This window comes from Stegodyphus dumicola, chromosome 1, assembly GCF_044657685.1.
Source record: "Stegodyphus dumicola isolate Sdum_Otavi_A_Nest chromosome 1, ASM4465768v1".
In the NCBI taxonomy this organism is placed as follows: Eukaryota; Metazoa; Arthropoda; class Arachnida; order Araneae; family Eresidae; genus Stegodyphus; species Stegodyphus dumicola.
In genome coordinates this window covers 100,902,646-100,929,926 of record NC_140768.1, presented here as the reverse complement: position 1 = coordinate 100,929,926, position 27,281 = coordinate 100,902,646, and the positions used below count along the sequence as shown (strand labels likewise).

The window sequence follows — 27,281 nt, the reverse complement described above, 5'->3', positions numbered from 1 at the left end:
AAAGCCTAGTCATCAATTCCTACATTTCTATTTCTTTTTGTGTAAGGAATTCAGCCTCCCTGAGAATCGATTAAACAAAACACACGGATCTTTGTTGCAAGAAGGGAGTTGTTTATGTTGTTTAACGCAACAAAAATCAGCGTTATATTTTCAAATTTTCACAGGACTAGTTTTGATGGTTTGGTAAAACCATTGAAACTAGTCCTGTGAAAATTTGAACATATAACGCTGATTTTTGTTGTTTGACTTCTAAATTAATATTTGTTCGGTGTGTTATTGTATCTTAACTGAGATGACTAGTTTGATTTTTGATTTGTACTATATGAAATTTTGCTCATGTTAGTGTTGTGAAGAAATTTATTGAAGAAGAAAAACTGTCTGCTTATTCCTTTGGAATGAAATGTGCAGTACCTAAAACACACAAAGTTGTAGAATTTTATATTTCAGATGTGAAGCAAAAGTACAAAGAAAAAGTTAGCTGTCTTGTCACTGATACTATCATGGCTTTGCAGATTTCTTTCTTATCAAGGACTACGTTCAACAATATACCTGGACAATGCCAAGACATTCAAATGTGCTGATCTCAAGCTAAAAAAATTCTTAAAGTGTATACAACATTCATGTGTACAAAATTTTTCGCCTACAGTATAAAATGCAAATATATTGCTGAAAAAGCAGCATGGTGGGAAGCGTCTAGAGAAAGACATTTTAGAACAATCACAACTTGTTTAAGAAAAATAAATGGTCATTTTTAGAAACAGTTTTCACAGAAATCAAAGTCATAATTTATTCAAGGCCAACAACATATATCTATGATAATTCTTCAGAGCCCTCACTGTTAACTTCTACTCATTTCTTAATGGGTGAGCATTTACGTTCTCTTCCAATATTAAGAATATCCACAAAGGACTTCATTGGCATACTTGCCAATCTATGACACTCAAAAATTAGGAGATTTTTCACAAAATGATAAAAATGTAGTTTTTAATAATGAATTAACTTTAAATAGTTACTAATTCTTAAATGCAAGCAACACAATACCTTACACATAAAAAAACATTTTTATTACTTGCATCGTTTAAGAAAACAACAAAAAAAGACACTTTAATCAGTTTTCGTACAAATCTTATGAACAGTCGCAGATTTTGCTTTCGTATTCAGAATGTTATGAACAGTGGCAGATTCGTGCTTAGCTAAACTTACAGTAATCAGAAAATGTTTCATGTGTTGAGCAATTTTTTTATTTTGAGAGAAATTTGTATCAGCTTTACGCTTATATTTTGCAGTATTATTTTGAGAACTGCCAGTTGAATTGCTGAATGGTGCAGAAATTACTTTATTTTTCTCAAAAATATTTTTAACAATGGAAGTAGTAACTACACCTCCATTTACTTTAGGTATTCATAACTTTCAATAGAGCCTTTTATCTTAACTCTCGAAGCATTTACTTCTTCTTTAAAAAATGCAAAAAGGTTCTATTGATCGAGGATTCTAGATGAGCATTTCTTTAAAGACTGCCAGTACATGTACACACATGTTTCAAAATTTTTCTCATTTCAGTATTACGCAGCTGTTGGAACTGTTTCAATATGTCCTTCCTTTTAGAACTCCTTTCAAGATAATAATAAATATCAACAATGTGTTCATCCACATTTATTGGTAAAGAAGCTGGCCCTTTTTCAGCTGCTAAATTTAAAAGGTGACAAGTGCACCTCATGATCTGCAAATCTGAATTTTCCTTTCTTAAGATTATTGAAGATTTCCAGTCTTCAAGCCTACCATTACTGGTGCATTATCGGCACCAAATGCTAAGCAATTATCCAGAGGGACTGTATTTTCTTTTAAAGTTTTAATTATTAGCTGTGCTATATTAAAACCTGTCAAATGTCCTTCTAAAGTGGGGTCAAAAAGTAAAATGCACTCAACTTCTGAAGACTCTGGATTAAAAAAAGAAACAACAATTGGATACAGTTTCGAATCAGTATTACTGCTTCCAACCATAGAAAGGTAGAACGGAACTGTTTTAATGCAATCAATAACTGAAGATTTATTTTTCAAACCCATTTCTTTAACAATTGCACCTGTTTTGGTCCTTGCAATTGAGTATTTCTTAGCGATTTCACTATTGGAAAACATTTTTCTAAATAAAGCTGCAACATGGTCCTATGCATTCAGTGGCAGGTTGTGCTCCAGTAAAAAGGCAGAGAACAGACATTCAGCATTAATAACTTTCTGGTCCTTTGTTTCCGAAGAAAAATTTAATTTTTCACTTTTTTCAAAACAACTCACATTGTCCTTGTGTTTTTGTGTACACACGATTGAGAACATCCGCCCTTCCACCATGCGAAATCGAAAAAATCGTGACAACAGACGGTACACATCGCAAATTTATTACATTTCCTTGAGGAAATAATGGAAGGAAAGTCAACTGTGTACTATTTTTGAAACATATAGGAGTATTTCACCTTTCTCACAGACATAACAAAAGATAATAATTTCTAAAACTATTTCCCGAAGACACGTGTACTCACACAACTCGGAACAAGATGAACGAAATAACTAAAGAACACCCAAATAACAGCCTTGAGCTTGCTTTGTGCTCATTGGCTAATATATGCCAGATGACATGTAGTGGAGCTCGATGACCATTGGAGAACGACGCTTCTGGATACGTATGCTCTCACTCACAAAGCAGAAATTCTCATCTGATTTGCAAGGTTTTGTTTTAGATATAATCTAGAGAAAATTCAATTGCTTTCAGACGTCCAAAATCACTCTTTTTTTGTTCATATAATGAAATATTAAGCCAAGTTCCATAAAAATCATGGGAAATTTTAAAAGTAAGAAAAAGTCAGGAGAAATATATTGTAAATCGGGTTGGTGGGAGAGTGGTTGAAAATCGGGAGTCTTCCACCTAAATCGGGAGAGTTGGCAACTCTGCACTGGGTTTAGAAATTTCTTTATCAAAAAGTATAAATATCAACAAACTTTGTTAAATGACTTTTGGAATCGTTGAAGAAAGCATAACTTGCTTTCTTTAAAAGTTTATGAATTTATATCCACCTACTAAAGCACCTGGTTGGTTTACAGTTGATGACGATGGCCTCATACATAATGCCTGCTTCCCTATGAAACTGTACACAATACATAAGATAACAGAAAATTATCTAGTGACAGTGGTCAGTTTTGCTCCTGTCTCAAAAGCTCCAACACGTAACTTAAAAAGACCACAGCAACCTCAAAAGTGAACAGTTATTAGTAAAAGGCAACTGTGTAATAATTTGATTTGTGTAGCATATCAATCATTTATTGATTAATATCTTTACTAGTTGCTATTAAATGTGATTTTTTATGATTAGTTTTAATTTTGATTTCAGTACAACTGATTCACGTTTCATAGTTAGTAATTAACTTTATATGCTTGTTTTATTGCTTTAATGTGTTTAAATATTACTAATTTGTTATCTGCAATATGTTGGAAATATTACATATTTAGTTCATGTGAACTCAAGAGTTCACAGGAGAGGAGTGCTGAAAATCAAGAAAGTAGATGGTGCTACTTTACAGTAAAATTAATGTAAACAAAAAAATTTTGGTTTATAGTACATTGGCAGGTAAATATTATGGAATGCAGTAATAAGAAAGCAGCCGTGTATTGGTTCATCACACAGTAAAACGTTTTTGAAGTTTGGTTCACCTTATATAGGACAAATGTAAATATGTTGTACATAAAGTGATACGTTAAAGATAAAACCAACTAGTGTGGTGTTTATTAGATGGGCTACCTCGTGGTGTTGTTTTCCTTATTTGAATAAATATTATAATAAAACTGCTATATTTATTACAAGAAATCAAAATTTGCAAGTCACCAAATAAAAAAATTCTAAAACCACTAAAATACTCAAAATCATCAAACCTAGCAACACATAACAGAATTCATACTTAAAAACTGAGAACATTTTTTTGATATGATAAAAAGGATGAATTAAAATGACAAATCAAATATTTGTCAAAAATATATGTTTAAAATACAGAAATACACCTTTATAAAAATCTGCAAAATTCACAAGGGGGGGGGGAACACGCATAATATTGTAAAAATACAAATTTTCATAAAATTAAGAAAAATTCACACAAGTTGGCAAAATGCATTTGGTATGAAATGAGAAACAAATCTGAAACATTTTAACAAGGAAATTAGACATTTCTATGCATAAGTAATTTTTTATAATTGTGCATACAATACAAATTAAATAACAGAAATCACATGAAACACACTTGTAATGTTCGTGAAGCACCTTTACTTACACTAGAAAACATCAGAGAATTGCACAAATTTGTCAGAATGCATGCTCTTGTTCACCTCATGCATACAGCAATATATTCTCACATAAAAACATTACAGAATTGCACAATTTGTTATTGCACATGCTGTTCTCCCCTTATACACAGTAATCTATTTCCTCTTATTAAAATGTCAGATAATTGCACAAATTTGGCATCATATACATATTTTGATCATTTATGGAAAACTTCATGAAATATGAATTTTTGCATTCTCTACTGTTGGACACGATACAATATTTCTTAAAAAAAGGCTACAATTCCTTTTCATCACTGGCAAACTCCACAGTCCCATTACAATTCTTTACACAGAAAAAAAAAAAAGTACTCCATGCAAAAACTAATACTAATCAGAAAAATGCCCATTGAATTTGAAGGTGGAAGTACACATGTAGTTTGGTGCACATTTTGGCTTGTCTATTTTGACAGCATAGTGCAGTGACTTGGGAATATTTCTGAAGATTATGTCAACAAACAGAAAGAACTTTTCCTTTTAAAAGTACTTTTTAATATATTGGTCATCATGGAACTCACCAGTGATTATTTCAGTAGTGCATGAGGATTAAAGATGACCAGCAAAGAAGAGAGATCTCTAAGCTATCGTTCAGTGCTGCCAGGTCACACTGTCTGCGTATTTCACTATATAAAGTGACCTTCTGCATATTGCTGCAATTTGGCCTGAAAATAGTATTTGAAAGAAACCTAATATTTGGTTATTGGAAAATCCATGATGTATTTTTTCCTATATTCTTCAAAAGTCCTTTACTTATAGAAAGAAAAATGATCAGTCAATAGTACATATCCTGTTTTGTTTGATAACATTTTGCTTTCAATGAGCTTTTTAATTCTTCATTCAAAAGAGAATGTAGATTTATCATTGAAAAGCTGAGCAAGGTGCTGATTTATGGCCTTATCTGAATTGAATATTATACCATGAAAGAAATTTTGAAGACAGCAAAAACAAATGTCTTCATTTAAACAAAAGTCTGAGGGCACAGAATCAGGTGAATATGATACACATGGCAACATTTTTCATCCAAATTCCAATAATTTTTATCAGTTATCACACTTATGCACGGTCTTGTTTTCAAGCTCCTGCCAATGAGCCAATAAAATCAGTTCAGATGTATGCTATCACCAACTAGACAATTTCAACAAATCCATCTTCCAGAAATTTCTAGAGCTCATTAATTGTACAAGAACTGTATTGCATCTTGATAACACAAGACTACACACAAGTTTGATTACCTGACAAAAATTGTTAGAGTTTGGATGAAAAGTGTTGCCATACATATCATACTCACCTGATCTTGTGCCCTTAGACTTGCTTCTCTCTCTTCAAAATTTCTTTCATGGCATAACATTCAATTCAGATGAGGATGTAAAGCACCTTGCTCAGTTTTTCGCTCATAAAGCTAGGTTCTTTTGTTGAATGAAGAATTATGAAGCTCATTAAAAGAAAGCAAAAAGTTATTGAACAAAACAGGTAATATATTACTGACTGATCACTGTTCTTTATATAAATAAATGGTCTTCAAAGAACATAGAAAAAAATGTATCAGAACTTTTTTTGACAACCAAATATATTCTCATTTGTGAAAGAATGTATGTAAAAATACTTATTAGATATAAAAGAGATTTTATGGAGATTATGCACTATGTTTTATGATGAATATCTAGATGTAACTGATAATGCACAAATAAGTAACTGTCGAGAATGCCAGAATTTAGGTTATGCGCATGGCCAGCAAGGTGACCTGTTCAACGCATACAGAAAAATTATTCCATTAATGCCACAGGCGCTGATGACTGCACATTAAAAAAAAAAGTTGAGCCTTGTTTAAAATATGCACCAAAATAATAAACTTCTAATTCTGTTTATATATCTTTGTAGAATAAGCCTGAAAACTAATAGTCATTTTTCAACAAATTTATATAAAATTCTATGGCAATCAATGGGTTAAAATTTTTTTTGTTTAATACAGCATCTTCTAATGAATTCTGCAGAATAAAAATAACTCATAATGAGGTAAATAGCACACTATAAAAAATGAAGCAATTTCATTCTGACATAGCACCCTTTACATATCTTTGCTCAGCTCATCTAAATGTCATACCAATTACAAAATTAAAATTTTTAATCCATAAACTGTCATCTAACTGAACTTTAATAAAATGTCTTAAATTCTCAAGATTTTGCAGAAAATTACAACTCATAAGACTGGTTATTAATTAATTCTCCTTTACAAGCAAAACATGTTCTGGTCTTTAAGAAAATTCTCCATTTGAAATACACCAGTTTAAAAAATATCAGATTTAGATTTAAAAAGTAATTTAATTTAAAATTAAATTTAAAAATGTTAATGCTGGAAAATTCTAAAGAGCTAGCCAGCTATTATTCCCATTTATAGTTTTCCGATATTCTATATTTTGCTACAAGGCTTTATAAAATTAAACTTATTAAATTTAAATTATTTTAAAATTAGTTAAATAAAACAACTTACTATATCTTGTTAGCACCAAGCATTCTTTAAATCCTTTATTTTCATATTCTGATACACAATTTATGCAAAAGACCAAATGTGTTTAAGAATGTAACTTCTCACTGAGAAACTAACAATTAAAAAATATGAAAAACTGAAAAATGCATAGCATTTATTTTTAATTTTATAAGAGCATTTTTTTTTTTTTTTTTTTTTTTTTTTTTTTTTTTTTTTTTTTTTTTTAAATTTTACACCCAAATGAGTAAACTGGATTACTTGCTTGTAATAAAGCACACTTAAGGCTATTTGCCTATGGATAGAGATGAATTTATGGAAGGTTTTCTAAAAAAACAAAAATTTTTTTTTCATATATTTATTGTACATGTGAAAAAAACAATAAAAACACTATGCAAACAGCTTGTTCAACTAGCAAGAACCTGGGGTTAGTTTGCCTTTAAAATTTTAAACAAATTAATCTACAGAGAAAAACTTATCATGCAAGAGATAATTAGCAACTTTATTTAATTTAGAAGGAAAAAATTATTACTTTTTTGTTTGTTTTGTCTCATCAGAAGAAGCTAATGATTGTCCTATTTTCTTTACAGGAGCTTCCTGTTAACATAAGAAATATAAAATTTTGACGATGATTAAGAAATAATATTTACATAATATTTTAGAAAAAAAATTACTCATATATATACAAGATTCTGTTTAAAAGCATTTGCAATTTACAGCAGCATGAAACTGAATAAAAATAAAAAGAAATGGACTTTTAAATTTATTTATTAAAGGTTAATTTACATACCATTTATAAGCACACAGCTAGAAAATAATGCTTTTTTCTGGGATTAAATTAAATAGCTATTAAACACATTTAAAGATTTGCCAAGGAAAAGTGTGCAGTAATGAATAAATGAATGAACAAGAAAGATGCAAGCTTAACAATGAAAGTAATTATAAATTGTAAATTTTCTAATGATAAGTTTGCTCACTTATACAAGCTTTATAACTTTTTTTTAATATTTATTTTAATTTTAAATAGTTTTTTTATCCATTAAATATCAGATTTATTAATTAAATGTCAAAAACAAAAATGCAGCATGGCTGTTTTATACAGACTAAATATATTCAATGAAAAACTGGCGAGGAGGAGTAAAAAAACACAACTATCGGAAAATAATAAAATTCGGAATCATGCCGGAAAAAAATTTAATGCAACTGTCTAATTCTCATTTGTAAGTTCCTGTTTCAAAATATAATCCTGAAATGTATTATTTGCATACCAAATACGTAATTTAAAAAAAAAAAAAATATTTTGGTCAGCATTTTGTTTTCTGTGAATTCATTTTCAAGTTTACAAAAAAAGAATTCACAATATATGCACATATTATCAGTTACTTTCATTACCTATTATGAGATAATTTTGATACAACAAAACAAAATCACTTGTACAAAGAATTTTACACAATTAATACAGATCTACTCTTAATGCACTTTAATTTAAAATTTATTTTATCAAATTTGTCATTAAATTGTGCTAAAAGAATTTAATTAAACAAATAATAAAAAGAGTGTTTAAAAAAGAACAGAATTGCTTGGAAGGCATAACTACAATTTCTTTAATCTTAAGAAGTTTGAATGACTTCAAATTATTAATTACTTTATTATTACTTATCTATTATTTATATCCTGAGAATAAACTTTTTTTTCAGAATGATTACAAATTTTGAAACATTATATTAGTACATACAAAGTAAAGTTAGAAAGGGGAAAGGGATCTAAGAATAAAATGAAGATTATAATGCAATATCTGATTCTGACATTTCAAGCATTTTCTATGAAACTTTCGATGCTACTTGCAATTCATTTAAACATTTGTTTATAGCTACAGTGCATAGTGGCAGCAGAATGTTCTGCTTAAAAAACTGGACAAAAACTCATAGCAATCCACTAATTACAGATGTCATCAGTTTTCTTCTCATGTTTGCAAATTTTGGTTTTCGGTTTGCAAGTTTACAAGCTTCTGATTATCCATACCTCTGCTAAAAAGAAGGGAAAAAAAGTATTTATGAAGCAAAAGAGTTGTATGGCAACCCAGGTATGTACACAGCACATGTCTGTTAAAGTACACATGGATTTGCACTTTTAAATTAAACTGTCATTTTTCTGATTAGTGTTTCCTTTCATATTGTGTATATTTGTTTTTCCTGCAACATGCAATATGAAAAATTATGAGCAAAGTATTAAAATGAGACTCAGAAATCGGTTTAAAGATAGCTGTATTGCGTTTACGACAGCTGTTCACTTTATTTGGTGCACTATGTCAAAGTTGTATGTGGCATAAAGTTTGGGAAATTCCGTTTTTTTTTTTTTTTTTTTTTTTTTTTTTTTTTTTTAATAGCAAAAACAGTTGCTGAGTACATGAGGTTAATAAAAGCCCAAGAGAATTATGCAAGGATTACTCACAAAGGAAAATATTTCATTACCGATGTTTCTTGCTTTATCAATTTTATTGATTGATAGCTCTTTTATGAAATTCTTGATCCTCTATTTGGAAATGGTTCTACGTTTGCACATTAGTTAGATGAAAAATTAGTTGCCAATCTTGCGACTGCTTTCCAAAGTCAACAATGAATTCGTAAGATTTAGTTGAGGATGCAGATAATCAAAAAGTACTGAGTTTTCAATATCTAAACATTTCCTCATTATTTGAATAACAAATGTTTAACTCTGATAAAAGCCATTTCAGTGTTTAGAAAGTTATTAGCAGAGGAAAAAGTAGGGGAGCTTCTGGAAAGCTGAGGAGGCTTTTAACAAAACATGGCTAAACATTTCTTGATCTGCAAAATGCTTATGATAAGGTTTAATACAGAGGGCTGATATATTAGCTTATCCTGATGAGATTTTTTATCTCTTAATACTTCTGGATGACTTGTGAAATCCGGGATAAGTTTAGCAGCTTTCAGTTTTCATTATATTATTAATAAATATTCATAAACTAAAAGGTAAATGAAATGTAGGCTTAGGCCACACTTAAACAACTCTTAAATTGTTGATAATTCAACAACTATAACATGCATGTTAACTAAAGTCGTAAAAACCTTAACTGGAAGATAAGAACAACATAATTCAACCACTTTTAAAGCAAAAAATGCACAATTTGCAAACATATAAGAATAAAGAAACTGAGCTCACTGAGCGGAGTAATAGAGTGGATATATATACATATATTTATGTACTTTTGGTGCGGCTGATTGCAACCAAAAACGGAGGTGCACATCTACATGTTATAGCAGTACCACATACAAAATTTCAACATTCTGAAGCTTTTCGTTTTTCAGTTACGTGAGATGCATACATACATACAGATGCCATGAAAAAAAATCTCTTCGGAATCCATTTTATATTGGTTTTATAAGTTGTTTGAGGAAAAGGAGTCCTTTATTCTGTCCTTATGTGTCGATGTCACATAAAAACATCGTTAAATTGCATTTGGTAAAGGTCAAAATGGATATTTTCATTGAAATATGGTATCCGGAATTTTTCGTGATTACAATACTTCCTTTACTTCATACAAGAAAGTAAAAAGGCTAAATATTTTTCGTGATTACAATACTTTTTTTATTTCATAAAAGGCTAAACTTAACTGAAATTAAATGGAAGGCATGTTTTTTTTTTTTTTTTTTTTTTTTTTAAATCTTCCGGCCCTACTGAATAAATTTCAGTTTTCTTGGTGAAAACGTCTGCACGTAAATGTGAGCAAATAAGAATCAAAATGCTGTCAACCAGTATCCCGATGGCATTTATTACACCATTTAGCACTATCCACAGCTGCTCTAATGTTTGTGCAAGACATTCACTTTCAGGGTCCACAAATTTGTAGTCGTAGTTGACAGTAAAATGTTCAAAGCCGGCATCTCTCAGTTCATCTGACTTATATGATTTCCCCAGGCAGTCAGTATAAATAATACTTCCTTCTGTGTTATTTTCCTTTATGACATTCAATAAGTTTTTCGCTGATCGATCTGGAACTGCGACTAAGAAACATTCATTTGATTCTCTGCACTATCCGCCAAAAACTTATAGTGCAAGATACTCCAAAGTTATTCTTTCTTCTACTGAAACAGCTTTCGTCTACTTCAATAATTTCGCTACATCCACCAATTTTCAACTTAGACTGAGCAATTAAATCTGTGGCACACGCCTCATGCATGTAACTGTTCCCAGTCTACAATCGTATTGTTTTTATCTTCAGCTGGAGTTCACAAAATTCAATAGATGTCATGTCTTGACACCAAAAATAGGTGAACCTAATGGCTGTAAGGAAGGGGATTTTCGATTCTTTAAGCCAATATTGACTTCTTTCTTCTCCTTACACATTTCTTTCCTGCACCACCATTTCATTACTGAGTTAGAGCTAAATCATAATTTCATCTTGTGGTTGTTTCAATATATTTTTCTATCATGAACGATGCCTTTTCTTTGAAAAAATTCTATCACAGCCTTTTCATCATTCGGCAAGTCTAAAACTCTTAGATCCATAGCATTATCATTGAAATCAGCATATTCCCTAGATATGGCGCACAGTTACATAGCGTATTTGCTATGATTTGACGCTTTTACATATATATTTTCGCAGCAATTTCATATGGTCCCTAAAATGGAATTGTACCTAATTATGCTTTAAGGAGTTCAAAATCGTGTTAAATAATAAAAAAGATTACAATCCCTATTTAAAAAAAAGAAAAAGGAAAAAAAAAAAAATATTCTTATGTTACTTTTATGCAAATATGCAGAATTTATAAACTTTGAGAATATAAACAAATCTCGTGAATGCAACTAGATGCCCCAACAGCAAAATAACTGTTAGGCTGCACAGATCTATCTTTCAATTTCACATAACCTAAAAAATAGGGAGAAGGCAATATTCTCGGCAGTTTTTTGTAAGAAGCATGTAAATCAAAGCCACTTTGGTTAACAGTTTTTAATTAAAAAAAGCCCACTGTTTGCATTCTAAAAACAACTTTAATTAATTTAATTACTATACAGATGTGATATTTTTAGAAAATTTTACTTTAAGGTCTTAAAAAGAAATATCTAAACACATACAATTTGTGGTATTATATTTGCAGTAAATTTCCCAGTATTTTAACACTTAATGTAAATTATTTTAATTTAACTAAAGAAAATGTAAAAATATCTACTGCAAAGTTGAAAACCCTATTTAACCCCTTCCTTCTCGCTCCCGTCAAAACGACGGGGTGAGGTTTCACCCTCTATTTCTCATACCCGTGATTTTTTCGGGCTGGAGAGTTCAAAAGCAACATGCTAAAAGGATTAAAACCTATTCATTTCTTTTGCCCGGAAAAAGTTTTATTTCTCATTTTACACACCAGATGGCAGTACCAGAATGATTTTTTATGCAATTAAAGATAGTTTATTTTAAGCTATGTCAGCACTAATCAAACGTGTATTTATACTATGTGTTTTGTAATTTTATCATTAGCTCAGTCACTTAGTTAGTCTCATTGTGAATGCACGTGGTTTCTGTTCTGTGATAAAATATACTTAAATTTTTATTCTGTACATTATGAAGTCAGAGTCAGATAGTGAATTGGATACTGATTTTAGTATAAATGGACCTGAAAGTGATTCTGAAGTAACTGATTTTTATGAAAGTTCGGTTAGTAAATCTGAGAACAGTGATGATGGATCTGTACTGTTGCCTGGATGAGCATGGGCTAAAATTGTATCTACTTCAGCAGATCATGCACCCCCACGTTTTAAATTTTGGAGAACACCAAAGGTAAGTATAATTTTTGATCCAAGTTCTGGTGTCTTACTATATTGTAAGTATTTTGTGAATGACAATTTAGTGGATCTCATCGTTTCAGAAACAAATAGATATGCCAAACAATGGCAAAATTCTAAAGGATTCCACCTATCCAAAAATAGAAAACCTTAGATACCTGTCACAAAGGAAGAAATTCTTAAATTTCTCAGTATAGTTTTTACGAGGTATTGTAAAAAAACCAGATACGAAAATGTATTGGAGCAAAATACATTCAATTTCAACACCTTTTATCAGAAGCATAATACCTTGTAATAGATTTTACAAAATACACAAGTTTCTGCATTTTGTAGATAATGAAGCTTTTGATTGTAACATGCACTCAAATCCCAAGCTGCATAAAATCTGGCCAGTGTTACAACACCTGAATGAATTGCTTCAAAGAGCCATAACTCCTGGACATGATATTGTAATTGATAAAACCCTCATGCTTTTCAAAGGTCGTTTAGGATGGCGACAATATATGCTGAAAAAGAGATCCCGGTTTGGAGTAAAATCGTATTTGTTAAGTGAATCAAGATCAGGGTATATATGTTCAAAAATTATATATACTCAAAAAGACATGGTTTTTGATGCAAAATATACAGATCTGCCCCAATCAATTCAAGATGTGATGTCACTTAATTAAGCCTCTACTAAAACAAGGATATTGTCTGATAACAGACAATTTTTATACCTCACCAGAATTGGCAGACATGCTTTTAAAATTTCAAACAGACACTTATGAAACTGTAAAACTAAACCAAAAAGAAATGCCTCAAGAATTAGTAAAAATGAGAATCGCAAAAGGTGAAAATGTTGCTTTTCATTGAGGTAAAGTTCTTGCCATGAAGTGAAAAGATAAGAAAGATGTTACCATGCTATCTATAGTTCATACAAATGACATGGTAGATGTACAGTGTCATAACAAAGTTGTCAAAAAACCTATAATTGTCACAGATTACAATAAAAATACAGGAGCGGTAGATATTCTAGACCAGTATCTTGGAGATTACTCTATTGCTCGAAAAAGAGGAAACAAATATTATAAGAAAATACTTTTTATTTGTTAGACCAAATTATTTTGAACTCTTATCTATTTACAAAAAACAGGGCGGAAAAAATCCCATTTGATGTTTCATTTAGCTTTAGTAGATGAATTTACTGAAATGTTCCAGTCATCAGACATCATCACAAAAAGAGGCCGGCCAAGCTTGGAGGATAATCCAAACCGTTTGTTTCAAAGACATTTTATCAGACAGATACCCCAACTGATAAGAAATGGAAACTATCAAGAGAATGTAAAGTTTGCTGTTCCAGAAGAGATGAAAACAATAACAGATATAGGAAGGAAACTCGGTACTACTGTCCAGATTTAAAAATTTCGAGCTAAAAAAAAATCCAGAAATTGAAAAATGAATGCATATATTGTATATACATTTATTTCTATGCAATTTTCTTCAATAAAAAGTACAGGCACTTTTATGACGGTTTTCTTGAAAATTATCTAATCATTAAGGGGTTAAACAAAGAGTAACAGGTCATATAATTTCATTAAATCCCTTGAATCATACATAAAAGGAAACAGTCATCTTGTCTATGATGCAAGGAATTTAATTGTCCCTTTTACACATATATATATATATATATATTTTTGTCACACTCCTTTAATAATAAGAAAATAATGCAAATTTCCTATTAACCAAAGCAGCACAACTGTAAAAAATCTTTACAATTCTGATTATATACATAGGTTTTTTAACACCATTTTCTAAAATTATCTAATAAATTAAGTAAAAATGACGAAAACAAATGTTTACTTCAGGAATAAGAGGAACAAACTATGACATATCTTTTAGGAAAGCTATGCATAACCAGAATATTCAAAGCTTATCAAAAGAAATACACCAAGCAGTTTCAGAAATTTTCTATGTTCAAAATAAACAAATGAGATAAATCACAGTTAGACTGAACATGAAAAAATTAAATCATCTTAAGTGAATTTTTGCTTACTGAAGGGACAGTATGAGCCCATTTGACCACTAAATTTTTATCAAGAGCCCGCTTTCCATTCAATGATACTAATGCTTTTTCTGCCTGTTCCCTAGTTTCATATGTCACGAAACTATAACCTCTAGGTTGTCCTTTCAGAACTCCAGATTTATGAAAGAGAAAGTCAAATTTCTTTATTTGGCCAAACTGCTGCACAATTTTCAACAGACTGTATCTAAAAAAGAAAATTAACATGTTTATTAGTCAAGTGACGTTAATGATGAAACTGAAAATATTACTTAGAGTAACAAAACCACTATGTGAGGTAAAAGCACAAGCAAACTAAAACAATAAAAAAAAAAAAAAAAAAAAAAAAAAAACATGAAAATAACCTGATTTACTACAAAACCAACATAAACTGCACTGATTCTAAAATATTTTGGTTGTAAGTCTCCATAAAAAATCCATGTATGTCTTTCATATGATTTTCCTGTTTTATTTATCTATCATTTTTCTCATGAAAAAAAATGTAAACACAAAATTTATACTTGCAAATATTATCTGACCATGAGTAAAAATATTTATGCACCATTCTGAGCAACTCATTTATGAACTCGGTTGGACAAACCTATGAATGTAATGACATTAAGCTCTATATTATCCTTAAATAGGCAGATTTTCCAGCCAATCTTGCTGGAAAATCAGTTACATTTAGCAAAATACCAGACAAGGTTTGGTTGAACTTTAGCTACCCATATTTAATTCTAGATCAGAGGGTTAGAAGCATTAAGTAGCAACATTCTTTCTCTGGCTTATCTACAAATAAGAAGCGCCTTGTTGCACTATTAATTTAATAATTCAAAGTTTTAGTTGATAGAAAAAAAAATCATTGCTTATTTGATCCTAAAAACGAAAAGATTGTCAAAATAGAGAATATAAAAAATTTAAATGAAAAATAATAAAATACTAAACTATACACAGTACAATTAAATGCATCTGCCATGAATTTTAAACATTACGAATAGTGTTTTTTTTTTTTTTTTTTTTTTTTTTTTTTTTTTTTTTTTAACTTCTCTGAAACTAAAAGGAATTCTCATGGTATATTTATTATTATTCTTGGTACTTTTCCATCTCGCCAGGCAGACTTCATTGGCAAAAACACACAGTATACTCATAAAAAATTTTAACAAATATTAGTTCTAAGAAATTTTTAATTTGAAGGCATAAACATTTTAATATCGTTTAAAATTTTGTAAAAAGACAATAAATAAAGACAATTTGCAAGAAGACATTAAGAATCTACTATGCTTTTTATGGTACAACATCCTGATTCGCCATTTCAGATCACGTGACCCCAAGTGGTCTCATCTCACATAAACTATGCAACAAAAATCTAATTCTCTCACTAATTATCAACTACAGATATTATCTACATTAATTTCAAGTTAAATCTATCTTAATTTCAAATACAAGTTTAAATGCACGAATTATTTCAATTTGTATGAATAGCTTACTTTGAAATTATGTAAAACCATAGTGCTTTACTTTGCTAGTGTTTTCTCGTTAGAATTTATGAATTTAACCCTTGACTTTGCCTTTTCTATATTTTCGCCTTTGGGTGAGCAATGTGATTGCATCCTAATTGACTTAATTATTGCAAATGAACTTACGATATAAAATTGAACTATCTGGTAAAAAATTCTATGTAATTGTATGCCAGTATTAACAGAAACAATCAATCTGATAAGAAATGGCTGCGACTTGTTTTGAAAATGAGACGCAAAAGGTTACCAGTGAGGATAATCAGTTTGGCATCGGTTGTACTATTTTTGGCGACTTTATCGCTTGCACCGGCAAAATGGAAAAGTACCTTATTCTTTAAGGAAAATCCTCCCCCCCTTTTTTTTAAATTGCAATAGCTAAAGTTTAATATTTTTACATGATTTAACATATAATCACCTGCATGTGGCATTTATATTGGAGCGAAATAAATAAAAAAACACTTTAAAGTTTGTATTTAAAACCGCTCTATATTATTTTAATATATTTCAGTATTTCTTAGCAGTTTTATTTAGTAATTATCAGATACAAAGAAAATTACAACTTTTCTTTTAGAAGGAAATAAGGAAGTATAGTTTTATGTATTTGAAATATTATATCTCTTATGTCAAGTAAGGGAAATATTTTTTAATTTTAGAATTTATTAATTTATTTTTGTGAGAAATTAAGCAACGGAAAGATTAGTAAAGCCATCGTAAAACATATACAGGATTACCAGTCACAACAATAAAAACCTGTCACCACACACTATGATTTAGTGCAATAATGAATATGCATGATGTCACAATACAGTCATAACATCTTCACCTTAGTTTTAATATAAACCTGATTAATTCCTGGATAAGTTCGTTTAGTTTCGGTAAACAAGGCTAGCAACTGATGTGGAACGTGGAAAGACACCTTGGTACCTGGGTCCATTGCCCTACCCCGAATTGTACGATTAAAAATTTCAAAATAATATACAGTCAAAAGTCTTTAATCCAGACTCATCGGGACTTCAATGATTCTGGATTATCGTTTTTCCGGATTATAGATCATCAGTTTAAATCTGGTAAGATGGCATGCAGAAATTATAAAATTAAAAATATGAAACCGTAATTTATGAAATAAAGAGCAATTATGATCTAAAGGGCATGAAAATTTACAAAAAAAAAAAAAGCTTAATATTTATTTGTTTACTTAATTAAACATTTCCTTCAACTCGCGCATGCGTAAAGCATACATTATGCATAGTCAAAATTAGAAAATTGCAACCAGAAAACTATTTGATGTGTATTCGTGATATTGATAATGACGAGGAATTTGATTTAAATCATATCAAAGACGGAGTACATCGAAATGAAATGCTACATTTAGTAAGGAATTATAAGCCGAATAAAATAAAAACATCTGCCCTGAAGATAAGGATAGTGCTGACAGATCAACTTCCAGTTCATGTGCACCGCGACTTCCTCCCCCCCTCCCGCGCAGAGCAGTGTGAAATTGATAAGCAGATTTCGGAATGGTTAGAGAAACAAAGGATATGCCTTTATCTATTTTTTGCAGCAATTCCACTTTTTGTTTGATGGACATCGAAACATGCTTCCGCTTTGTAGATCCTTTGGCAGCTCGGAAATTCTTTTTGACATAATCGAAAGTTCAAGCTTACTTTTATAAAATTGCTCTAACAGTCTGCAAAAATTAATAAGCCGGATCCAAATCGAAGATTAAGGAACAACGCAATCTGCAACATTAACTGAAATAGATAATTAGATAATTTTAGCTTAGCTTATACCATCCGTTATAGATGAAATGCGCATGCGTAGATGCTTATGTGCATGCGTAAAGGTATTATGCGCATGCGCAGAAAGTTTTTAGCTTTGAGGTCCAGATTATAGATCATTCCGGATTATGGACGTTCGGATTAAAGACTTTTGACTGTACTTTATAATACATTAAGAGAAAAGGTAATAAATTTGCATTACAAAAATTTTTAAGTACATTATAAATGTTAATTAATTAGTTAGAGGAGATTGTTCAGAAAGTTGACTGAGTTGGGAATAAAAAATACTAAGTGCACAGTTACGTGTGTGTGTGTGATTATGGCAAAGCCTCGAGGGCCATCTGTCTAAAGGGAGGGATGCCTTTCGTGGAGGACTTTCTAAGGGAAACTGACTCGTATACACATTACACATGGGGAAAACCATGAAAACGCCCATGCAGACAGCCCATTCGCGGGATTCGAACCTCGGACCGAACTACCAGTGTTCAGCGACTTTACCGCTCGGCCGCTGGTGGGCTACTAAGTGCACAATGTAAGCGGTTGTAAGTGAAGTTTACATGATTTAAGAATACATACAATAATAATAAAATACAAATCAAGTAAGAAGAATTATAAATAAAATGACGTTAAATACAAATTACCACATTATCACCCTGGGTTTAAGTATGGCCATGAGCCGTTTTTTTATGGTGCTCAATTATAGATTCGGAGATAGTGTTCTCATTTTTGCATGAAATTTTCATGAAAGATGGCAATAAAATTATCTTATTTGGACAACGCCACATTTTTCATGAATGATATTATTATAAATGTACCAGAATGCTTTGGAGCTCTGTCTGAGAACACAGTTCTGTGCAGTTTGAAGTTTTTCCTGTCAGATTTACAATAATACGCTGATTCTGGACAGGCATAACATAACATGGGCCGTAATATGGACTTATAAATGAGTAACTTGTTGTCAATAGATAGAACACTGTTTCGAGCAATTAAGAGGTATAGTTTAGCTTTATGAGCTCAAAACTTCTGGAAAATGCAGTGCATGTATGGGGTCTAAGTGAGAGACAGAGGATTATCCGAGATAAGGGACTTGCTTAACTAAGGGCAGAGTTGATGTGGCAGATAAGGTACTTGCTTAGCTCAGTGCAGAGTTGGTGGCCAGAATATGTGTGGGGTTCAAGGTAACAGAATTAGTAGGGATCGCTGTAAACAAGGCTATAAGTTAACTGTCATTTATATATATACTATTACAAATTTTGTACGTAAATAGATGATTTTAGTGCAATTATATGTGTATTTTTCTGTATAATGTAACACGAAAATCTAGAGACGATGCTATGTCACAAAAATAAGGATACAGGGGGAAGTCTATTAAACATTCAATAAATAGCTGTCACACTAATTTGGTTACATATCGCCCAGCTGGCAACAGTTTTGACGGCTAACTCTTGTCGCCACTGCCAAAAGTCGGATTTTGGTCTGGCCCCTGTATCATCATAACAGGTATTGTAATTGAATAAATGGAATTGATGACTATATGTAACCATATTTATCCTTATTCAGGGTTCGTACACATTTACTTACATGAAAATTAAGGACTTTTAAGGACCATCAAAGAAAAAGGACCTATCAGCAACAAAAAAATGAATAGAATAAAGCAATTATCCATACAACCGACTTCATGCTTGTAATTTCACTTTAAGAAACTAACAGAAGTGTGTATTATGCACTATTATTAAATTCAATTTAATACTTACCATAAAACAATTTTGAAAATTAAACTAACTCCCTACAAATTATGAAGTAGATAACATTAAATTAGGAACATAATTTCTTGAAAAACATGTATAAGTGTATTTTACAGTAATAACAGTCACTATTTTAGAGATTTACACGATTATTATTTAACTTATTTGATATTTATTTAAACACAGTCAACTACTTTTATAATCACAATGTAAGAATATTTTGCAGATTAAAATAACTGATTTGTAAACATACAATTTATTTCCTTGGTTTTTTGAAAGATACTAGAATAATAAACTGTACAATAAAAGATACAAAACATTTGTGCTTTTTTTAAAATCTGAAATCTTTTCAGCTATTTTAACATCTAATTTATTTATGTCTATTTCCTTTTCTTTAACTATTCTTCTAAGTTCATTTGCTTTGATAAACAAATCAATGTTCCTGCTGGTCTCAGCTTCATCTGCTAAAGCATCTACTTCTTCATAAATATCATTAATGTCCCTCTGAAGAAATTTTTTCTTCTGCTTCATATAATCAATTTCTTCCTCAATAATATTTCTTTTCCTCTTTGAATTTTCAGATTTAGTTAAAGATTTTTGTTCTTCTAAATACTGAACTTCTAAATAACGAACTCCACTTCTTGCAGAAGCTGCTGCTGATCTCATTTCTTTATTAATTTAGATATTAAGAACACCTCCAGAAAATTTTATGTAATCAAATACTGTGTGTTGAAAAATGTATGATGAGTCACTTAAATTTTCAATTTCAATTGCTTTATTTACAGAGAAGCCCCTTTCCACAGAGGCCTGTTCATGTGACAAGATAAGAATACTTGTCACAGTGAATACTTGAATAGTGAAAATATACATTTTTTACTTATATATTATATACAATTTATTTCCTAAACAATATTGATTAATTGATTATATTATCTCCTAAGTTTAATTAAAGTACAATTATTTTAAAAGAGTGAATCCATACTGGTAAGTTATATTTTGAAAGATGTATATACGAGGGCCATCCAGGAAGTAGATTACGTTTCCGTCTGTGTACGCTAGGGGCGGGGCTAGCGCGGCCATCTTGGGGTCAGAGCATTGCGCAGCTCAGTCTGCATCTAGCCGTGCTAGTGAGAGGTTCGTGCTGTGCTCCGTTCAGATACTGTGACGGTTTGAAATGTCTGCGTTAATTGAAAATCCCGCGAGCTGCGAGATGCGCTCAGTAATAAGGTTTCTGACTGCAAAAAACTGTAAACCGATAGAAATCTATCGGCAGCTTCGTGAAGTGTATCGGGACAACATTATCACTGAAGGTGGAGTGCGTCAGTGGGTCATAAGATTTCAAAATGGCCGAACCAATGTTCACGACGAAGATCGAAGTGGGAGACCCAGCATAGTGACCACCGAACTTCTCGAAAAAGTCGATGCTAAAGTCCGTGAAAATCGAAATTTCACAATAACGGAACTTTCTTTGAGTTTTCCACAAATTTCGCGAAGTTTGTTGCACGAAATCATCAGCGAAAAGCTTGGTTACCACAAGTTTTGTGCAAGATGGATTCCAAAAATCTTGACAGAGGACCACAAAAATCAGCGAATGGCTGCAGCGTTGAACTTTTTGGACGCTTACCATAAGGATGGTGACTCTTTACTCGATCGCATCGTTACTGGTGACGAAACATGGGTGAAACATGTGAACTGTGAAACGAAATTGCAATCAATGCAGTGGGGGCACACAAGTTCTCCCCAAAAACCCAAGAAATGCATGCAAACAATGTCGGCAAGGAAGATGATGGCGACTGTTTTTTGGGACAGAAAAGGTGTAATTTTGGTGGACTTCCTGGAAAGAGGCACTACAATAAACTCTCAAAGGTATTGCCAAACTCTCCAAAAACTCAGAAGAGCAATTCAAAACAAGCGCAGAGGAATGTTGAGCTCTAAGATCTTGTTGATTCACGACAACGCCCGGCCCCATACGGCAAATGTCACTCATAAAGTTCTTGAATCTTTTAAGTGGGAGTTGTTTCCTCATCCGCCGTACAGTCCCGACCTGGCACCGAGCGACTTCCACCTATTCCCAGCAATGAAGAAGTGGCTGGCTATGCAGCGTTTTGATGACGACGCACAGCTGCAAGAAGAGGTAACGAAGTGATTGAAGGCGCAGGCGGCCGAATTTTTCGACGAAGGAATTTCCAAGCTCGTACATCGCTACGATAAATGCCTTAATTTGTATGGTGACTATGTAGAAAAGTAGTATTTGAGTGTGGCTTTCATCTGTATATAATAAAATTTGTTTCCTATACTTTGTTTATTTTTTATTCCAAAACGTAATCTACTTTCTGGATAGCCCTCGTATATTATATACAGTACAAAGTCCGAGATCCGGACATCCAATATCTGGAATGATCTAAAATCCGGACCTCAAAGCTGCCACCAACCAATTTTTTAAGGCTTTTTTGAAGGGAAGGGTATGCTTTACACACGCGCATTAAATTTTTTTCATCATAAAAAAACATGTTGGAAGTCCCGATTCTTAATCTCAGTTTGGCGCTAAATAAAATATCTCATTACTGAAGAAATAATTATTTTAGCATAAATTTGTGTGATTAGTAACTTGACTCCATAGCTGCGTATCTGCTTGGCATAATCTCAAACCGAAACATTTGTTAATTTTACACCAACTAATATTTTATATCCTTGATGCCGAAATCGCAAATCATTATTTATTGTATTTTGCTTTCATCACCACATGTTTATCAACGGATGACAACTTGAGTGATGAATCAAGCAGCGACGCCAAATAAAAGAGTATGATCCGATTACAGATTTAAGTTTAATGCGCTAAAATGCTGATAAGGAGAGATTTAACAGAAATTTCTTTCCTTATGCTAAAAATAGATTTTGTTAATGATACTCATAGGACAAACGATTATATTTAGTGCTATTTGAATTAAGAATAACTGATTTGTTATTCACATAAAGCCAGAACCAGCGCCAGAGCTCGCATGGCCGCACCAGGGGGCAGAATATAGGGAAGTTAAACAGAAGTTTTTCATTGCGATGACAATGCCCCAATCATCAATCAATTAACGGATGGCGAAATCTGTGGTATGGTTCTAAATCCAGAAAATACAGCTACCAATAGTGAAGAGAGTAACAGAGAGGTTACTGAACGAGAAAAATTTTGATTGACAAGTTATTAGGAATTCTCGACACAGCAATTACAGGACTTGAACAATGGAACTTAATAACTCAACAAGAAATTATATGTCTATAGTATTAGTCTAAAGTATTAGCAGAGAAAACAAATCAAACAACTCACATTGAAAGAAATGTTTAATAAAGTAAACATATAAATATTAAGCTCTTTTCTTTTGTAAATTTTGATACCCTTTAAATCATAAATGCTTCATTATTTCATAAATCACGATTTCATATTTTCAATTTTATAATTTCTACGTGCCATCTTAGTAGATTTAAAATGATCTAATATCCGGAAAAATCTCAAATCTGGGATCGCCGAAGTCCCGACGAGCCCAGAACTCGGACTTTGTACTGTATAAATAATATATACAATACGGAATGTATATTTTCAGTTAAACTTCTACCCAATAACTTTAGTAATTCATGAAAGTTAATTTTGCGTCTAGTTAATTCAGGAAAATTAGTTTCAGTTAGTTATTTTCAGCTTTAAAAATATTAAAAAATTTTTAATTAGTTATTTTCAACTAATAATTGTATCGCCATTAGCAAAAATTATGCATTACTATCAACAACATAGGTTTAAACCAAATACTTAATTGTCTATTGAAGCTTCAAAACGTATTTCCGAACTTCACTTTTTCTCGGCTAGCATTACCGAATTTGCCCTTCGCGACCTAAAATCGAAATGGAGCCAACAGATTTCCCGCGAAATCGATAACAGACCCTCTGCAGAAATAAACTCATAATCCCGATATCCCATACATATAGTATGTGCAAAAGAGAATAAACACTGTAGAAGGTGATAAAAAATTAATTTATGGCTTAATTGAAACAAACACAGAAATTAAGCTAAGCAAAACCATGTAAAAACAAATTGAAATGATAAAACGAAACTTAATTTTCATGTGAATTTTCAGCACCGACTCTCCCATTCTAGAAATTTCAATTTGTTTCAGACAAAGACCACATTTAAGGATTGCCATCCATCAATATCCAGTCTTTGTAGTCAGCTTGATGAACCCACAGTTTATTGAAAATGCACTTTCCAGGCATCTTGTTCCTATTGGCGTCGGAAGGGATGTGGCCTTCCAGGTTGGGATTGCTCTAATTTTGGCAAATATTTTCAGAATCCCCCCCCCTTTTTTTTTTCTCGAGCACCTTCATCATCACTTTTGCCTCTTAAAGAACTTCCAGCTTCACGCTTTCGTCACAATCTGCCTAAATTTATGGATAACACCTGTTTCGAAAGATTGGGTAAATAGCCAATCAGACACCGATACTTTCGTTTGGGTAGCTAATTTTTTTTTTTTTTTTTTTATCGTTTGCAACCCAAATCCGCCAACAAATTGGTTAAGAGCCATGTAATTTTAATTCCATATTCATGAGAAAACGTAATTCACAGTTAGAATGGCAATCATTAGAAATGATAAGAAATGTCAAATCAGCAAAATTAAGGACCATTTATTCATTTTAGCCAAAATTAAGGACTTTTAAGGACCAAAAATCATTTTTGAAAAAATTAAGGACTTTTAAGGACTGTACGAACCCTGTTATTTCCAGTAATTTCGAGATGCAGAAAGTATATCGGCAGATCTATCTAGAAAATACCTCTAGAAAAAGATGTTCAGTACAAATTCTGTAATCCGGATGTCCATTATCCGGAATGATCTGTAATCCAGACATCAAAGCCACAATTTTTTTTTTTTTCCCTCTATGCATGCGCGTTTAATGTTATGCATGTGCGTTTAATGCTAAGCATGCACGTTTAGCACAAAAAACGAAGCAACTTAAACAACTTACATTGAAAGAAATGTTTAATAAAGTAAACAAATAAATATTAAGCTTTTTTTTTTTTTTTTTTTTGTAAATTTTGATACCTTTTAGATCATAATTTCTCTTCATGCACGTAACGCGTTTACGCTTGCGCGTTTAATGTTTACACATGCGCATTTAGCACAAAAAACGAAGCAAACAACTTACATTGAAAGAAATGTTTAATAAAGTAAACAAATAAATATTAAGCTGCTTTTTGTAAATTTTGATACCCTTTAGATCATAATTGCTCTTTATTTCATAAACTACGGTTTCATAGTTTTAATTGTATAATTTCTGCATGCCATCTTACCAGATTTAAATTGATGATCTATAATCCAGAAAAACCCCTAATCTCGAATCGCCAAAGTCCTGACAAGTCCAAATTATGGACTTTGTACTGTATCTAGAAATATCTCGGAAGTTGGGTTAGAACTACACTGGTGTGCAAAAATTAAGGACGAAGTCGAAAAATTCGCATATCAGCTGAACAAAGAGGCAGAGCGGACAGAAAGACCAATCAGGAGATTAAGTAAGGTGATGTACGGTAGCACATGTGCAGATTTGCAGGTAGACATAATGGGGGACTGTCTGAGTAGTATAAAGCATGTTGTCGGTGTAAGATCAGTATTTCTGACAAAGAGATTGCACGCCGTATAGCAGTTAAAATCACACCGAGTTGCTGCCTCAGTGAAAAATGGCGAATAATCAATCAGTTAGATGACATTTGGATGCTTTTACCCGAGGTCGAATCATTGGGAAGTTGGAGGAAGGCCACAGTGTGACAAGTGTGGCTGCAGAGTTCGGAATTGCTCACAGCATTGTTTCACGACTTTTTAGACAATTTCAAACTACAGGAACAGCTATCCGGGGATTTAGTAGTGGTCGTCCACGAGGAACCACACCCACAGATGACCGGTATATTGCCTTACAGGCCAGAAGAAACAGGCGGCAGACAGCGGGAGAAATTGCTAGACACACGACACAGGCGACTGGACGAACGATATCGCGTTTTACCGTGGCCAGAAGACTGCACGGTGGTGGTCTGTTTGCACGACGCCCTGTACGGTGTGTACCTCTAACGCCTGCCCATCGGAAAAGGCGTTCTCTGTGGTGCCGGGAACACCGGAATTGGAGAGACAATGAATGGGGACGAGTACTCTTTACAGATGAGAGCAGATTCAGTCTGAGTAGCGATTTTCATCGCATACTCATCTGGAGAGAGCGGGGAAGCCGCAATCATCCCTCGAACATCATTGAAAGGGACAGGTATGGAGGTGGCGGTGTTCTCGTTTGGGGAGGCAGCATGCTTGATAGTCGTACAGACCTTCACATCTTCAACGCAGGTTCAGTCAACGGGACCCGTTATTGTAACGAGATTCTTCTTCCATACGTGCGTCTTTTTAGAGGCGCTATGGGTCCGCAGTTCCTTTTCATGGACGACAATGCACCGTGTCATCGCACAGTAGCTGCCGAACAGCTCTTAGAGAGTGAGGATATTGAACGTATGGATTGGCCGGCACGATCTCCGGATCTCAATCCCATCGAGCATGTATGGGATTTTCTAGGCAGACGCTTGGCAGCTCGTACCTTACCACCAGTAACGATTCCGGAGCTTCGATTGGCGCTGCAATTGACGAATGGGCAGCAATGCCTTAACAACTCATTGACACCCTCATTCTCAGCATGGGCAGACGCTGTGAAACCTGCCTAGCAGTCAGGGGAGATCATATCCCCTATTAAAGACCGGATGTTTCTTGCTGAACACCCATCACAGGGATGTTTCGGCCTTCAGTCGCATTGCGCTCCATGCTACTTTTTCAATAAAGCTTCTTTTTATCCCTCTGATTTCTCTTTTAGTAAGTGTTGCTTACATTACTCATGTCCTTACGTATTGGGGATCTTACGGTATTAAATGTGTTGATTTGGAAAGCTTTTGTACAACACAGTTATATTGAAAAAACCGTCTCATCCTTAATTTTTGAACACCAGTGTATATAAGAGTGGCAGGAGCATCTGCTCATAGTAGTTTTTGTTATTGTTATTCATTCAGAGTGACTTCAAAGTATTGAAAGCTTTGCCTTCTTAGATGTGCTTTGCTTGCATTGTGTTTAACATTCTAGTACAGCAGTCGTCAACCCTTAGAACTTCATGGACCACTACATATATAATTTTAATATTTGGCGGACCACTAATATGAATTTAAAAAAAAAAAAAAACCCTTAAATCTGAGGAATTTAAAATATTGATTAAATGCAATAAATTATTTTCTAATTATGCAATGTTAAACAACATATTATTACGAAAAAACAATATTCAACTTTCCAATACGTGTAATTCTAATTTTCTTTTGTTAATATAATTTTCAAAACATTTGGTGTTCAGCAGCATGCCTTTATGAAAATTCACACTACGCCACTGATTACGAGTAACAATTAAAACACTATTAACATCTCATTGATACACATATTTCGTTCACACTGAAAAATTATATACGAAGTACAAACATCTTACCTTCTTGTATAAAAAGCTTCACATTTCCATATCGCTGAAAA

General features: G+C 32.4%; 1 protein-coding gene across 7 annotated transcripts in view; it reads right to left on the bottom strand.

Moving 5' to 3' along the window:
- Nucleotides 1-27,281, bottom strand: part of LOC118189769 (putative RNA-binding protein 18) — a 63,502-nt gene that overhangs the window by 24,521 nt on the left and 11,700 nt on the right. For all 7 annotated transcript variants that reach the window (XM_085818293.1, XM_085818306.1, XM_035360432.2 and 4 more), the window contains exons 3-4: nt 14,671-14,884; nt 7,375-7,439 (exon numbers count right to left, since the gene is read on the bottom strand). In XM_085818293.1, coding sequence (XP_085674419.1) covers nt 7,375-7,439; nt 14,671-14,884 — 279 coding nt within the window. The remainder of the gene's footprint in view (nt 1-7,374; nt 7,440-14,670; nt 14,885-27,281) is intronic.